General features: G+C 21.4%; 1 protein-coding gene across 9 annotated transcripts in view; it reads right to left on the reverse strand.

The window, feature by feature from the left end:
- LOC136988835 (uncharacterized) overlaps positions 1–19,182 on the reverse strand; it is a 163,168-nt gene that overhangs the window by 4,760 nt on the left and 139,226 nt on the right. For all 9 annotated transcript variants that reach the window (XM_067286798.1, XM_067286799.1, XM_067286801.1 and 6 more), the window contains 12 exons: positions 16,455–16,560; positions 16,275–16,339; positions 15,672–15,821; positions 12,660–12,701; positions 11,413–11,509; positions 11,259–11,336; positions 11,112–11,175; positions 7,816–7,968; positions 5,554–5,738; positions 3,303–3,464; positions 2,804–2,913; positions 169–355 (listed from right to left, as the gene is read on the reverse strand). In XM_067286798.1, coding sequence (XP_067142899.1) covers positions 169–355; positions 2,804–2,913; positions 3,303–3,464; positions 5,554–5,738; positions 7,816–7,968; positions 11,112–11,175; positions 11,259–11,336; positions 11,413–11,509; positions 12,660–12,701; positions 15,672–15,821; positions 16,275–16,339; positions 16,455–16,560 — 1,399 coding nt within the window. The remainder of the gene's footprint in view (positions 1–168; positions 356–2,803; positions 2,914–3,302; positions 3,465–5,553; positions 5,739–7,815; positions 7,969–11,111; positions 11,176–11,258; positions 11,337–11,412; positions 11,510–12,659; positions 12,702–15,671; positions 15,822–16,274; positions 16,340–16,454; positions 16,561–19,182) is intronic.

Here is a 19,182-nt window from a genome sequence, read left to right on the forward strand (position 1 = left end):
CATTTTGTACAGTGCATGTTTGGTACATACAGACAGTACATTGGTACTGTGTGAAAAATTTACACAATTAGATTGTTAACTATAATATATATAGATCAAAATATATTACTGTACTATTTAATTGTTAAAATTTTTAAGCATGTAAATTTATTATGTAAATAAACATACCTGCTGATGGATACTTGATGAATTATGAACAGGAGAAAGTAAAGGAGAAAGAAGACTTGGACCAATGCACACTGCAAGATTGGCTGCTGACATTTTGTTTTCTGAAGCATGTTGTGCAATATGCCAAAGAACACAAAGAAGATGTTGTAGAAGATTAAAATTGGCCATAGGAAGTTGTTGTACAAGGCTAAAATAAATATATAAAATATTTAAAATTACATTAAAATCAAATAAGGCTTCAAATTTTCTTTCATTATCAATCAATTTACATAATAATATCACATGTTATCACTTTTAGTTTTGTTATTTTTCTTACTATATCTTATACATCTTTTTCATCTACTTGATTTATAAAACTGTTCAACAAGAAAGACAATTAAATTCATTTCTTGCACTTTAATATAAATATTCATTTCAAGTAAACATTATAATATTAGTCTGCTGATCTTTTTATTTATCATTATAATAATGAATTTAGATGTACATTGATTTAATTTTAATTATCAATTACAGTAATCCCTCCATTTACAGTTGGTTGAACAAAAATAATGCATAAATGAGAACTGCACAAAAGGAGCATGTTTAAAGTAGGGGTCTGTTCCATATTCTCAAATACAGTATTTTACTCTTACCGGGATAGAATAGTTTTAACTAAAATATTTTTAAAATATATATGAATATAAGAGGTTAACTAATTCACAGCTGCCTAGTAAATATGCTCCAACAACCTTAAAACACAGCAAAAAATTTAATAACTATGGCATTGTTGATTATTTTTAATGATCTTTCTCAAGTAGAATATATGATATAAATATTAAATTTTTTGCTGTGTTTTAAAGTTGTTTGTAAGAGTTACTGATAACATAAAACATACCTTCTTTTGATATAACTTTCATTTATTTCCATACAGTTGATTATTTAAAACTTAAAAATTTTTCAACTGTGGGTTTGTAAAGTGAATTTGCATAAATGGAGATCATGAAAATGGAGGAATTATTGTATTACATTAAATATTTCAGAATATGCTTTTTTAAAAACAGATTTTATAAAGCAAAATTAATTTATTGTTTATCAAAAACAGTAAAATTAATTTTATTGTTTATCAAAAACAGTAAAATTAATTTTGCTTTATAAAATTTTATGTCCTTGTCCAATTCTAGTTTTCTGGTTCTTTTGAAATTCAATTCTAGTAAAAAAAGATTATTATTATTATTATTGATATTTTTCACATATTGTTTTAATAGTAAACAACATTAGTAAAATATTTTTATATTTAAAAATCATGAATTTTAGATGAATACTTTGATTCATTCTAAAATAAATGATTAATATTTATTAAATTAAAAATTATGATACAGCTCTTTGTTAGTTCTTATTAAGAATTTGCTTAATAATCAAACTACTTATTAATTTCCATTTATATGCTTTCTTTTTGATATCAGAATTTATTAATTGTCATTAATTCAAACCAACATATTCAAATATTAGTTTTTCCATTGTTTTTATAGTAAAAATATAAACTGCAAGTTGAACTAACTTAATAGTTTCTTTATTTTTTGAAATTACTAATTATGCAGAAATTATTTCCAATGTATTGTTTAATATTGAACAACAAATCTGCAGAAATAATACTATTTATTATCATTTTTTAAGAAAACATTATTTAGGGAAATTGAATTATAATATCTAACTTGTTGGTATTATCATCATCATTATAATTTCAAATTATATGATTATATAATATTACAACATAGAAAGAAACTTGAGAATGAAATGTAAATTAAAATAATTTCAAACAGGAAATAAATCTAAAATTTTAATTAATTAATTAATAGGCAAGATTAGACAGTTAAATAAAAATTTTTCAAGGTGCTATTACTTGAATTTTGTAAAAAAAATTTAATAATTAAAATCTGATTGCTTCATACTAAATCATTTATTGAATTTTAAGGCACCATTATGATGACAATGTATTAATTATTAATATGAAATATAATAAACATGTTACAATAATATTTACATTATTTATTTTTTAAATGATAATTATTTTTTTATGTAACAGAATGCTTTTTATCTTTCTTATATTTTCCACATAAAAATATTCAAATAAAACATTGTGACAGAAAAATAACAAATGCAACATTTACAGTACACTTATAAATTATATTGTAAGATTTTGAGATGTTGCAAAAAAAAAAAAAAAAAAAAAAAAAAATGAAGTTAAAATCATTGTATAATTATATACAGCTATTATAAATATAATAAAAATATATGATTTAGTTTTTGTAATGTACAGATACAGTATTTTTTAGAAAAATTAGTTATGATTCTGTTTTTAGATTATTATAAAACTGCATTTAATACTAGGTTCAGCTTTATATGGTTTTGTAAGAATGAAAAACTTATATATGTAATAAATTATTCTGATGAGTCTAAAATAGCTGGCTGATTTCTACAACATCAAATCATCTATTTACCCTTTTGCTCAATAATTTGCTACAACTCTTAAAAGGTCTTAACAACATCTCTATTCTGATGAATTTGTAAAATACCTTTTGATAGCTTTTTTGATTTTAATTGAGGTACTAAATAAATTCAGTATTATTTTCATTATATAATGGAAAATTTTACTTACTTTAAAACATGCTCTCTGCATTTCCATTTTGATTCCATTCCAATTGCATCAAGCCACTGATTATATAAAGTGGAAAGTAACAAGCAATCTGGTAAATTTCGAAGAAATTCCTGAAATTTAACAAATAGTTAATGTTAATAGTATTGTATAAATATATTTTAAAATAATTTATTCTTAAATATTTATTGTATATTACAATTGCTAATTGTTTTAACTTTATTAAAGGAAAAATTTTACTTTTACACTTGGATTGATTTTTTACATAATAATTAATTTTTAACCATCTTTTAAAAATATTTCCTAAATTTTAAACAATACTGAATTAAGTATTACTGAACATGTTCTTGGTTTATATTTAGTAAGTATAATTTTTATTTTACATTTTATATTATAAATAATATATCTTTAATAATGTTCAGAGATGATAAACATATTTATTATTATTATTCTCTGAAATATTATTTATTACTACTATTACAGCAATTATAATTATTCTTACTTTTAGAACAGATGCCAGAACAAGTACAGAAACATCTCGTAAATCATAATCTGGATCAACTTCAAGTTTTTGTTTTAATTCTCTGCAACATCTTGCATTTGCAGATTTACGAAATATTCCAACAGTAAATGGACCTTTTTGGAATAGCTGAGTTAAAATTGCCTGAAAGATATATAATACGGTGTGTTTAAAACATACCCAAATATATTGGAAAATGTAAATTTAAATAAATAATAATTAGTGTAATTTCTCTAAGTAAGAATTACATTTATTAAAGTTTAAGATAGCATATTTTTGTCACCAATTTAAAAATAACAATTTAAAAAGTATTAGAATTGTATAAAATTCTAGATGCATATATTTAATACCAAGACAACAATATAATTCAGAAATTGATTCACAGATATTTTGAAATAATTATTTTTTACCTACAGTTTCAATATAGTCCATTAATATTTAACATCTCATAGATAATATATTACATTAAGAAATTTATGAATTGATTAGATATACTGTATATTTTTTAATAATTTATGAATTGAACAACTACTCTACAAATGTTTTAATAAAACTGATAGTGAATTTGATTAAAACTATATTATAATTTACTTGAATGTTATTAAAAATATAATAAGTATATTAAAAATGATTGAAATTATTGCAAAATATGGAAAATTAATTGCTGAATATAATGATAATATACTAATATGATCAATAAGATAATGGGATACTTATACTTAATCTTGGATTTACAATTTTTGTGATTATATTCTTATACTATTAAATACTCTTAGAATATTGACATAGTCAAGAAAATGCATCTTCCCAATTTAATAAAAGTTTGTGTCAAAAAACAAAGTTCAAGATATATTAAATACTTGCTTAAATATTTTTATCTACAAAGATGTTCATTTTTTTTTTTGTTTATTATTATCCTTCAATAGCTATGTAAAACTATTTAATTACAACTGGAATATGAATATTTTTTTTTAATGCATAGAAATATTTGATCAAATTATTTTTTAAACAACGAAATGCAAAATAAAACTAAACAGTTAAAATATAAAAATATATTAGAGAAAATACAATATATATATATGTATATGTATATTGATTGATAGATTGATTGCATATATATAATCAATTTGAATGACTTATAAATAACAAAGTAGCAGGCTCTAAATTTCTAAATTACATTTATTGTAATGTGTATTATACTATGAGTAATTTTCTATTTAATAAAAATTAAATGATGTAAAATAACGCAAAATCAGCATTTAATGAAAAACTTATAAATTGCCTTTAATTCGGGAAAATATACATAGTATAATAAGTATAATTTTTCTAGATTACTACAGAAAAATTCCTATTGTTAAATTTTATAATTATAATTAGGTATTTTATTGTAGTAAATAACATATTAAATTAAAGTCTTCCACATATTGCTTTTGATGATAAGAAATAAATAAGAAATAAACAAGGTAACATTTATTTGTTATGTATTAAATTAAAATTGTAATGGTATTTTGATAAATGCTACACTTGAGTCCACTTGATGAATATTCTTAACTATATAACTTTAACTTGAAATATATATATATATATTAAAAATTCAAAACATTTTTAATAAGGAATTTAATATTTAAATATGTGTAACTATAATTTTTATAAGAATACAGATTATTCTAATATCTATATTAGAATAATATGTATTCTTGTATGAATTCTTATATGTATTCTTATATATTGTAATAGTATTTAGAAAAAATTATAAAAACTACTGAAAATAAAAAAATATATTTTTTATTTTTAGATAACTTTTAATTCATTAAAAAATAGAAATCTAATTTAAGTCATTTAATGAATTCAAGCTTTCAGCAAGAATTTTAAATAATAAGTTAAAGAATCATCCTTTCAAAATACTTGCAAAAAGCTTTCTTTTCTTTGAATTTTATGTTTAAAATTTCAAAATTTGGATTTGTCTTAAAACTTTAAAAATTTTATTAGATAATAATAGTATCAAGAAAGAATTGATTCTTATCACTTTTATGAATTTTAATATATCAAATTAAATTAGCTATCATTAGTTGTCATTGACAACTATCAAAATGTTTTTAAAAACTAAGATTGATAAATACTGTGTTATATGTATATATGATATTAATGAGTTAAGTTATATAATGCTAATTTAATTTACTATTATTTTTTTCTCTTATTTATTGTTTTTTCAATTTAATAAAGATTTATTTACCATTATTGGATTTGGTATAATTCCATTCAAACATAATTTATTAAGATCTTGTCCAAATAAGTTTCCAGGTGGAGGACTTGAATTGCCGCTATCAACAGAATCTTGTTTTCCATTATTACGTTTAAAAGGCCAACTAATAAGAGTAGTTCTTCTTTGTTTTTTCTGTTTTTTTAGAGCTTGTGAATCTAAAATTAAATTTTAAGATCAAATTTAACATATTTCATAGATTTTCTAACATTTAATAAATCTTAAATTTAAAATTTTATAGAATATCATAAATTTGCATTTCAAAATTATTTAAGAAAAGCTAAATTAATTTATTACAGTATAACAGTCCTTTTCTTGCAGAATCAAGGTTTTTTCATTAATTTTATTCAAAATCAAACATAGCATTGAATAAGATATTGACTTTGGAGCAATAAGAAAACAAAGACAAAAACTAAAATTAATGAAATGAAATTATGAAAGAAAGACTACTATAAATAATTAGAAAGTGATGGGTTTAATGGTTAATCACATTTATGTTATCAAGTTATAAAATAAAAAATTTTAACAGTATTTAAATTTTATGTTCAAAACTTTAATAATAATCATTATCCTAACACAAAATTATAACTTAATCTAATTATTGTCAAACTATGGGTGCTTTGTAGTTTTGACTATAACAATCATTTATTTTATAAAATTATATAAAAAGGGAAACTACTTGATTAAGTCAATCAATTCATTTATTGTCTTACATATAATTTGGTTATAAAATTACATATTAAACAGCTAAATTATAAATTATTCTAAATATTTAGATATTTTATTTTAAATATTTAGATATATTTAGATAATATTCTAAATGTTGTAATTCAATATTTGAAATGTATTCCATTTTAGAAGTATAAAATTCAGATACAGAAATGGATTTATCTACAAGCAGACAGTGGCCATTTAGGTCTTGACTGTTGAGTTGTAATTAATTCATAGAAAAATGAAGAACCTTTTATTATTATTACATTTTTCCATTTACAGCATGGAAAAATGTTTTTATAATTGTAAGGTTGTTTCAACTACACATCACAAGATTTTAAATATTATTCCACTTAAGATCTCCAAATTTCTAAATCTACAGCTATGAATTATTGTTTATTAAATCAGTGTTATTTTCAATTTGCTCCCATAATTTACATATTTGAAGAAAATATTATTTATTCTTTCTTATATTAATTTATATTATTTAAATATTATTTCTAATAAAATCAAATTACAAAATGTTAAGATTATTTTATATTGAATTGTATCTTTTGCAATTTGTAATAAATATTAATTTATTAACAACATTTTGATAAATAATTGAAATTTTAATGTCTGACACAAAATAATATATTTAATTTCAGTTTATTTATAAACTTTGTCAATTATTATGACAATACATAGTTTATTTTTAATCATTCAAAAGCATATTTATAATTACATTATGTTGCTAAAATAAATATGGAAGCATTTTTTAAAGAATTTAATGAAAATATTTTAAAATTCAAACAAATGTAATTTGATAAATTACATAGCCTACTGAAATAATTAATTATTTAACGTGAATCACAAAAAGTTATATGATATGTTAGCATAATTTAACATTAAAATTTAATATTTGATTTTAGTAAATTATATGTGTAATGATTTTTTTAATGATAATTTCAATTAGCACTTCAATAGTATTGTAATTATCTAACAGTTAATAATCTAATTTAAAATATATTTATTTTATTTTGTCTTTTCTCTTTATAATGCATATGTAATTAAATAATAATCTATATTAAATGTTTGCATCATATCACATATAACAGATAAAATAATTAATCATTTTAGTCATTATACACATCTGATATTCAGTTTTAATGCTTGCAGAGTTTATATTCTCAAATTTTCTGATATAAAACTTATTATATTATATTTTGTAGCTGCTGTCAAATAAAATAAATTAAACAACTTTTAATTGCTCAAAATTTTATTAACATTATAAGATGATTTTATTTTCAATTTAAATTTAAAGATATGTAAACATTATATGAATTTATATGTTTAAATAAACTCAAATTGTATATGTTGTTTATCATTAAAATATTTATGATTATATTAACTTTTCATGAAAACGTTTTTCATATTTATTTATCAAAGATTTAATATAAGTATTTTATAATTTAAATCAAATTATGAATCTAAATCGATAATGGAAAAATAATTGAATATTTCATCAAAGAAAAATTAACTTACTTGGATATGATGTAGCTTTTTGACTTTTCTTCCGTAAAATAAAAGTACATTTTGTATCAGTGCTAATATTACTAAAATTATGTAAATCCAATTCTGATCTTTGGAGTAATGTGCGAATAAAACTCATTTTGATGGAAAATGGAAATTCATGCCCTAAATAATAATATAATATTTCTAAATTATTATTGTAATTTAGGTTTTATTTGTTTTACAAAAAACTATACAAATAATAACTTATTTAGAATTTTTAACAATTTTATAATTAAAAAGCATTTTTACCAAGTATCATCAATTAAGTTAAAATATTGTATTTCAGTGATATCAAGTTTAATTTATACTCTGTACTAAATTCATAAAATGTTTTAATAATAATAATTTTCTAAAAACACTAATTTTTTTTTCTATTATACTCTAAAATATCAATTTTGTCAACTATAGTCTAAATTTTAATATGCTTATTATGAAAATACTGTCCAATTTTTGAAAGAAAATATATTTAAATCTTCATACTAATTATATTTAATAAAAAGTTTCTCTATTTAACAAAAGTTAAAAGTTGCAAGAATTAATTCATAGAATAAATAAAAAATTCTTATACAAATATAAACATCCAAACTGAACAGTTATATATTAAAGCCAAACAATTGCTTTATTAAATCAGGCTATATTACTACTACTATTATTAATAATAATAGTAGTAATATAGTCTGATATAATCTGGCAACTGTTTGGCTTTAAAAAGTTCTTATATTCATATATAATTTATATCTTTACAAATAAAATTAAAATTACATATATATATATAAAAATAGAATACCAATACTCTGATAAATTTTGAAAAAGTTTAAGATAAGAACTGTTACATTATTAATCATTAATTTTACCATTAAATAATAATTTCTGTATCTCTTTTCTATATCCAAAGCATTTCAAAATAATTAATTACATGATATTCAATTTATGATATTTTATTTACATAAACTTTCATGTTGTATATGATTTATTTAATTTTAATAAAATTGATTTTGTTTCAATCAGCAGTTTCATGGAATGCATTAATTTCATATACCCATAATAAAGAATAAAACTATATATTTCTGTATGTTCATTTTTTATGTAATTATTAAAAATAATATATACATAATAAAATAATGCAAGAGAAATTATTCAATATATTCAAAGTAACAAAAAAGTATATGTTTTGTTCAAATTCAAATAATGAATAAAATTTAATGGGGTTATTTTATTAGATAACATTTCAATTAGAAGTACAGCTTTCATTTTGTATTTAGTTTTATCACATAGTTTTGAATTTGCAAAAAGAAAAAACAAAAGCAAAATTCTCTGAAAAGCAAAATAAAGTTACTATTGTATAAAAATGTTAGAACTTTCAGTTCAGAAATAAAAAATCTTTTCTTTCCACATTCTGTAGTGAATTAGAACTTCACACTTTAATGTGAATTGACTTTTGCTTCAATTCACATATTCAATTGAATTTAATAAAATATTAAATATATTAATTGAACTTTTTTCCATAAAAAAACTATTTGTTAATTTATATTGATTAAATAATATAAGTAAGGATACAAGAATTTGTTAATGAAATAAATCGCATTTAAGAGTATTTGCAAACTAACTAATTGAATCAGTTTAAATGCATCAAAACATCTTGTGACTCACAATCAAATTAATAATACATCATTAGAATAGTCTAGCCATTAATTGAATTTATAACTTAGCCTAAAATATAATTTTCAGATATGAAAATTTTTAGTTTTGAACAGTCAGTCAAAAATTTCCAGATTTTTTGAATAAATATCCTTAAATATTTATCTGAAAATATCATCATTCAATTTTTATAGTAAATATAGTAATTTTACTCAATTTAACTTTGAAAATTTTGAATGAAATACATTTATAATTAACATTAAAATTTTTGAAAAATCTTCATAATAATTAATTATTTGATATAACTGATCTAAGTAATATTTTCATTTTAAAAAATCTCACTAGAATAAGATGTGTTTTCATCACAATATTATTTAGTTCACATGCATTGAGATCAAAACAGCTCAACACTTCTGAACTAAATAATATTATTGAAAAATTCAATTTATTTATTTTTAATATTTTTAAATACTATTCTATATTATCAAAACTCTGAAATATAACTATACTTGTCTACTGAAATTAATCAAAATCTTACATTACTCTTAAAAATACATATAATTACTCTGAATGCATTCTAATTACAGTATATTTACAAGAAAATTCTTCTGCAACATCTGAATAAATAGTGTTTTTTAAGATGTATCTCAAAATAAGCTTAGAAGTTGTGATAAAACTTGAATATATTCACTATTTTTATATATAGTTTTTAATGGCAATGTGCTTTCAGAATTTAATTAAAATTTTATAATTAACTTTATTTAAAATCAAAAATTTTAAAAATACTTCATATAAATTTGAACTTAAAGATGTTAAATAAATTGAACTGTTTAATGAAGTAATTTTGTTAAATTTATCATTATTATCCTAAAAACAAGATATTTTTCTTAAGCTATTTTTCTCTGATAAATTTATAACTGTCTACTTTTTATTGTATTACATTTAATCAATTTTATTAAAATGCAGTCTTTGATAAAAATGGAGTTATATTTATCAAACTGTATATATAATATGAAAATGGCCTGCACTTTAAATATTTATATATGTAAACACAACTTATACAATGCTTAACTTAATTTTTAGTACCAACTGGTAGCTTGTATTTTGCCAGAAATTTTTTAGGTGTTTGCTGTTTTTTTGTAAATTAATCAATTATTATTGCTTTTAATACATTGCTTTTAATTTTAATGCAAAAAAATACCTAAAATTAAACAAGAACATAAAAAATACCTAAAATTAAAAGCAATGTATATTGCTTATAATTTTAGGTATTTTTTATGTTCTTGTTTTTATTAGAGGAAATAATGCTCTTTGCATTATCTGATACAATCAAATAAGTAATAAATTAAATAAATAAGAATGTCTGTTTTTTAAGATAATGTTTGAAATTTTAACATTTTTGTTTAAAAGAGAAAAATTTTAGATATTTCAGTAGAAAATTTTTTATATAAATATTGTTAAAATCATGTTTTCATGTTTAAATATTTTATGTAAATGTTTCTGTTATAAGTTTAGTATTTCTCTGAAATATATTGTGAATAAAAGATTGGAAACAAATTTCTTAGGGGTGTATGTAAAATTTTAATAAGCATAATATAATTTCTATGTAAATTAAAATGATCTCTTACCAATTAATGGATAAGGAGCATCTTCTTTTCTTGACTTAATCCATAATTGATATTCATTAATTCCCTAAATTAGAAATAATATCAAATTTAATTATTATTAATGAAAGAATATTATAATAAAACTCTTTATAGAATTAAGTTACTTACATTTTGACTTAATTGTTCTAGTAATAGTTTAATGCAATCTTTTGCTGTTTGTCTATTATTTACTTTTAATGTTATATACTGTAACAAATATATCAAAATTTAGTTATTTATAAACATAAAACTTTGGAAAAACTTTAATCAAATCTATACATACATGGTTACCAATATTTTCTCTACTGTTTTGACTACAAAGACTAAATTGTATTGAAGTGACAGATTTTCCTTCCTTTTCTTTGCTTGTTGATATTAATCTGAAAAGTAACATTCAATAATTATAACTTATTATTGATGATAATTCATTTTTATATATTTAATAAAGTAAATAATATATTTCATCTTTTTATTGTAATAATAGACATTATCTTTTTCTTTTGTATTTAACTGAATTGATGAATCAAATTTTAGATCATTTAAAAATTATCAATCAAATTTCTAAAAGAATATCAAAACTTTTCAAAATACTTTTCTTTTACTTTTATATTCAGCTCAAAAAAGAAATTTTCAGTGATTTAAGTTATTTTTAACTTTTTAATATGAATTTTTATTAATATAATATAACAAATTTCATGTAAACATAATTAACTACATATATATTTTAATTCAATCTACGATAAAAGTATTTATATTTATTAGCTTTTGTTACAAAATTAATAATCATAACTTTCAACTTATCAAGTATTTTTAATAATAAAATAATAATGTAATGAATAAACAGAGATGTCTTCGATTTTCTTAATTAAATTGAGTTATGTATTTACTTTTTTATGTATTTATATGTACTTTATTTATGTATTTATACATAAATAAATGTATTTATAGAATTTTGTAAAAGTATTAGGCCTACATTCAATATTTCTTCAAGTGAAACTTGCGATTTTAAAGATAAGATATATTCTAATTAGCTATTGTATATAATTTTTTGATTAAATACATATCAATGTAACAAAGTTTATTTAGATTTATTGTAATTATAATAAATTTTAAGAAAATAGTAATACTTATTTTTTAAATTCATTTAATATTTTTATATTCAAAGAATTATCATGTATTTTGTAGTTTTGTTGTGTCAAATTATATAATAGGAAACTGCATTGGTGTAACAATGATTACTGTGACATCAACACAAATTGGAATTATTATAGTTTTGGAATAATGAGAAAAAACCATGAAATTAATTTCACACTACATAAATAATAATATTCAACTTGTCAAATTTGTCAAAATTTAACAAAGTAAAAAATGAATGGTAATTATAAATAATTGACATTTAAAGTAATCTTCCCATTATCCCTTCTCACCATTATTATAAACGAATGATAATACGTGAGAATATACATTAAGAAAAAAGTAATTTACAAACAAAAAACATATAAAAATTTTTAATATAATTATAAAACTTACTGTTTCAGTTTATCTTCCCATAACTGTTTAGTATGATTAGAGCTATAAGGAAAAAAATGCAAGAAAATGAATCAAACATAAAAATATTTAAATAAAACTTTATAATACTATAATTTTAAAGGTTTATTATCTTCTATTGTTCAGCTCTTATAGAAAATTCTGAGAATTCATAGCTTTCGATAGTTTTCCGAATTATTAAAAAAAAAAAAAAAAAAAACAAAATAAATGATTAGTAAAATACGAACTAAATAAATGCCAACATTTATTTAGTTCGTATGAGTGAGATTTGTTTACAGAAAAGACCAGTTCTAAAATTGAAGGACATAGAATTGACGCCAAAATGATGATTGAAAAAAATGAACGTGATTTACCACACACTTGATATTTATCCAAGTGTACCAGAAATTACTTTAACCTTGATGAAATTAAACTATATAATTTAGGCACTTGTGGCAGAAACAAAACATTTTAAATGGTATTTTGTTCATGATAATTTTTATTATTTAAAAAATATATATATATATAAATCAAATGTATGCATTCATTTTTGACAAAAGAAATATAACTATAGTCTTCATAAAAAAAAAAAAAAAAATAGCGAAGGTCCTTCGAGATCGCTAGTATCTAGTAAGTGGGTCACAGATTAGCCAGTACATCTTTGCCATCGGCTTCCAGAGAGAACCTCTTGTATTCTATCCGGAGGCAATTCCTATTTTTTCCTTTTTTTTTTTTTTTTTTTTTTTTTTTAACTTTCATTTTAAGAGTCATTTGTGTTCAAAATCTTTCTATACTTATCGTTTGCTCTGATAAACCAAGGCTAAACCATCCTTCACATGCCAAAGTAGTGAGGTCAATGTAGACTATAAAGTTTTCTCTGCGGCTCCTGGCATTATAAATTTTTTCTTTCTTACCTTCGCTTAGTTTGTCCATGGTAACGAGACTGACTAGCCATAAAAATTTAAAACTATAAAATAAAACTATGTACCTAAAGCTGCTGAGTTTCCAATCACATTAAAATAATTTTTCGACTTTTTTTCAATTTTAATATTAATTAATTAAAGAGTTTTTAATTGTGTATTTTTCTTAAATAATTAAAAAAAAATTATCTTATATCGTATCTAAATCACGATTTGTATGACATGACAGTTAATGATGTATGGATCAAATGAAACTTATTTATACTCAAGTCAAATTTTACGAATCAGTTTGTGTTGATCAAAAGTTGAGACATGCATCTTAATCATTTCAAATAATTGAATATATATATACACATATATACTAGTTTAAAGATATACTTATTAACTTAAGTATGACTGCAGATTAGACCTACCACACAGCTCATGGCGATTCAAATTATTGTCAAGATCAAGACCTTTTAAGTATCAATCCATCAGGTATAGTACCTGACCCGTAGATACAAAGTATCTAACTACAAAAAGGAATGTAGAACCTCACATCTACCACAGAGATTTATAGAAAGTGCCAACCGCCTCTATTATCATAACTGCTGCTATCATTCAGCCAAAAGCTCTAGGGGCTAAAGAATCGACGGGATTCGTAGACACGAACTGGTCATAACAATAAGTCATAGTAAATGTAGTTTTAAAGAAATTGCACGTCTACTTCGATTTGGTTCAAAGAAGTTACTTTCCTTAAATTCATCAAAACACTTTACAATCAAGACCAAGATCATATTGCACAACATTCCATTGCTTTCTAACCAAATAAACTTCGATAACTAAAACTTTAATAAATATGATTTCAATTTCTTAACTTTTAATATTAAAAATAAAAAATGACAATAATAGTTACAACAGGATTATATATCTATTACTTAAACAAACTATTCGCTTTTATATTATATTATATAATCAGGCTATATAAACGAGCAATTATTTATTGTGACATCGGTCACAATGCTGGACTGCAATTTTTTTAATCATATTTTTGATTTTAAATATATGCTCTCCACCTGAAATTAGTAGTAGCCTGCCCCTTTACATCATACTTTTCCTTTAATACTAGAGTCGTGCAAGTCATCTATATAACATCTTTCAGGGAAAAATTTTTGAATTGAAATAACGTGACTTTCGGTCTTCATCGGAAGTTCATATATAGTTAATCTAGTCCTCCTGCCCCTAAGGTTTCCATATCTGGTCTCATCTTTCATCTATCTAACACTGTTCTCTACATTAAGGAATGACAGACGGACGGATAAACGGAATTTATAGGTCTACAATTTTTTTTTTAAGTTGCAGCCCAATAAATTAGTTTTAATACTAACTAAATATCTATAATTTTTTAAATTATATAAGAATTAAGTTCTAGAATAATAGGAAATTCAATATAAGTTCCCTATAATTATATTAAAATTATATAGTTTCATATTAACAACTTTGAAAATAACCTATTCGGACATATTTAGCCAATATATATATATATATATATATATATACCAAATTATCTGTGTTATAAGATATCCTTATTGAATGAAAATTTCATTATACTTTGAAAATTTCTTAAGCTTAAAAAGACATAAAATCTTATCACTAGATTAATATTGTAAATACAAGTCTGTTTGATAGGTTAATTCACAGTTTCTCAAACTATACATTAATTTCAGCGAACCGTTAGATTAACTATTCAAATCGAAATATTTTAACGATGCTTTGTTAATGAAATTATTTTACGTAATATTGTTACTTATATAACTGGCATTCATTACTTCACTTTATCATTGTAATTTTTGAAATTATCTGAATTATTCGCAAAAACAAAAATATAATTTACGATATAAACATAAGAATTTCTATTTATTATACTATTAAAAACTGATATTTATTTTATATAAAATAAAAAATTATATATGATTATTTGTTTGATGATTCTTCATAGAATTTATTTAGGTTATAATATTTATTTCACTTATTGTTATTTTGTTAATAATAAGGAAAAATTTATTTTAGATAATGATTAATCAATTAGATTTTTTAGATAAGAATGTCAACATACTTAAACGTGACAGCCACGTTGATAGTTGGCCAACCCAAAACAAATGATGTTTCGTGAGAAAGACTGATTTCGGACACCTCATTTATGCACGTGGATGTCCACAGTTCGCACACCAATACTTTTTCTTTTAATCGAAATGTGCCGCCAGATCTAAAATAATAAACAATAGAAAAAAAATTCACGAAAATTAAAATTTTATTGATTTAATAAATTTTAACAGATATTAGAAATTTGCACGCGTAGATGGATCTTATTACCAGGAGGTATTATGATTTGGTTATGAAGCAATAGGCAACATTAAATATTATTTTTTATAAATTAAAATAAATATATATTTATATCTGAAAACTATAATTGTAAATGGAATCGTGACATTATAATAGAGAAAGAGTGGGAAACAAAGTATCAGTAGTATTTCAATAGAAATAGCCAATATATGTAACAATGAAAGAAACATGAGAAATAAAATAGATTAAAATAAAACTATGAATATAAAATAGAATAATTAATTAAGGAAAAAAAGTATGTAGACTATTTAATTATGCAAATCTTTAAGTTATTTACAAGGTTAAATTAAAAATTATTAAGTCATAAATAGCTTACCTTGGCTTAGCTACGACTAAAAGATCATTGAAAAGAAACAGATGTCTATCTTGGCTCTGTACTCCCTAATAATATAAAGAAAGTTCAAGTTTTGTTATATAAATAAAGTTAAAATTTTTAATTTCCATGTAATCAATATATATCTCCTGATAACTATAAAAGTTTTGAAATTAAACTTACCATTGTAAACTGAACCGAACCCTCCATGATAAAAGACCGACTGCATTCTTGTCTGGAAAGTCTTCTCTGTGGTGAGATGATGTCTTTCTTTTGAGGGCTTCTGTAACTATTGAATTACATTAAATTAAAGCACAAACAATTTCTCATTACCATATAATTAATGTTTAAATAAACTTGTTTACTCGCAAAAAATATTGCTCATCTTGATTCAATACTAACTACGTTTTAATTAACATTAAAAACGTTACGGTATACAGTATATTATTCATTTCTGTATGTAAAATAATCTTAAATTTTACAAAAAATTTAATAATCTTAAAACAATAAAGTTTAAATTTATAAGTTTTCACATAAGGATAATTTTTTCTTTTTGTTTGCTCATTAAAAAGCATTGCTTAATACGAAAGAATTTTTACAAGCTTATAAAATTACTATTAAAAGTGCAGAATTATTAATGATAACATTACTTATATGAGATAATTTTATTTATTTTCATAATATTAAATCTACACATATAGAAGTAAGATTAAACATTTTTGGTCAGTGTTTATAATTACATTTTTACTCTATAAACTTAAAAAATAAAAATACAGACACACTTATAAACACGCCTTGATTATGACTATTGAAAATGTTATATATGTCTTAATAACAGAGAACAATGATTTAAAACAATCTCCGTTCAAAAAATGACTTGTTACTGGAAAAGCCTTGTTATGACGATAATATCGATAATAATAAGCCATCTTCTTATCGAGTAATTAAGATAGTAAAGATATTTTTATACATTCGCAATGCTATGATGTAGGTCGTAACTACAAATTTTATCAAAAATATGAGATTTTTCAGAACTACTTAATTATCTTCTCTATATAAGAAAAAAAGGAAGTCATCTAAATAGAACTAAGCGGTGCATTATTTACGGAAATATAATGTACGATTGAATGAACTATAAAACCTTAAAATAGTTTTATTTTGTATTTAAAAATCTATATAATTCTTCCTATATAATTAAAAATTTCGAAACAAAACTTCGTTATAAAATACAGTATAAAACTTTATAGCACTACTTCATAAAATTTATGATGATCAATTTCATATGAATTTGATATTATAACAAGCTATTTTAATTTTTGTAATAAAAAAAAGTATTCAACTTTAATTAGATTTTCACTAAGTATGTCGTTTTTGTTTAACTACTCCATAATTTAAATACCTGTAGACATTCTTCACTTTATTATAAGAAGCAATACATTAAATAACCATTCTTTTTCTCTATTTTTACACAGAGCTACGCTTATATTTTTACTTCCTTATATATTTAAGAACGCAGTGAATATTCAATTTTTATAAGTATGAGAATTTTTAAAACTATACAGTATCTATATTACAAAGTAAATAATTTAAATTATTTTTCCCTTATCAAAAATATTTTAATAATATCGTCTATTACAAAATTAGGCTAGGTTATACATAGCTCATTATGTAATTCTTTTCTACATGTAAACAATTATTGAGTAAGTACCAATATATATCAAATCATTCTATCTAGCCTATATCCATATCTCAAAATGCTATCAAAGAAAATAGGCCTATTAAATTAAAAACAGTACTTCAAGAACGCATACTATCGGGTTTTTTTCTTATTTATTACCCAATTGTCTTCGAAACTTGCGTATAATCTTATTAAATTTCAAATTTTTATCTCTATTTTTTCATGTTCGTACTGAGAATATTTTAAAATTTTATTATATAAATTATTTCTATACTTAATAATAATAATAATAATAATAATTAATATACTACATTGGCTTCTAACGTTGAAGATTCTATATTAAGTACTGTAATAATATATTTCTTTTTATTCTGTAATCTGTCATGTTAAAGAATGCCATGTAAATTTATTTCAAAAATAATAAATTAAATACTCAATATAACATTCAAAATCAGTGATGCTTTAATTTAATAAAAAGATCCTATTATATTAAATAGTAAATAGATAGACTGATATGTTTATATAAACATATGGGCTATATATCATCTGCATCATACACCATCAGGCGCGAATTATGGCTGGTTAATGACCAGAACACATTTCACATGTGTTAATTGACGTCACAACCGGAATTAACCGTTCCACTTCCTGTATACATTCTTTAAATTATGAAATGATTGACATTTCCTTAAGATAGTTGCTCTCTTCTGATTCGCATCATTTAATCTAAGAGAAGTTAAAGACTTTTTCAAATGGTCAAATTCAACTAAAAATTAAAACGAATTAAACACCATTCGAGATGCATATAACGAAAAATGAAGCATTTTATGATAAATTATTTATATACAGAACACTATTGTATGCTACCTTAGTTTTTTAATACTAAATATTACTTTATAAAATTGAAAGAAAAAAGGCATATAATAAAGTAAGCAAACTTTCATTTCCAAATATAATTAAAACGTGAAGTCAATATAATTTACCTTACTAATTAGGATTTTTGTTCATTGTAATAGCATTTATCACAATTTAAGCTGTACAGTTTTATAAAAAACAAATTATTATAACTAACAATAGATGAAATTATTTTAAATTTGATTTTTTAAAGTTTTTATAATTGAATATAGTATTATTAAAAAGTAGTTCAATATTAAAATTTGTATAAAATATATATTAAATAGTAAATAGATAGACTGATATGTTTTGTAATAAAAAAAAAGTATTCAACTTTAA

Source organism: Centruroides vittatus, unplaced genomic scaffold (genome assembly GCF_030686945.1).
Source record: "Centruroides vittatus isolate TY-2023 unplaced genomic scaffold, ASM3068694v2 scaffold_386, whole genome shotgun sequence".
In the NCBI taxonomy this organism is placed as follows: Eukaryota; Metazoa; Arthropoda; class Arachnida; order Scorpiones; family Buthidae; genus Centruroides; species Centruroides vittatus.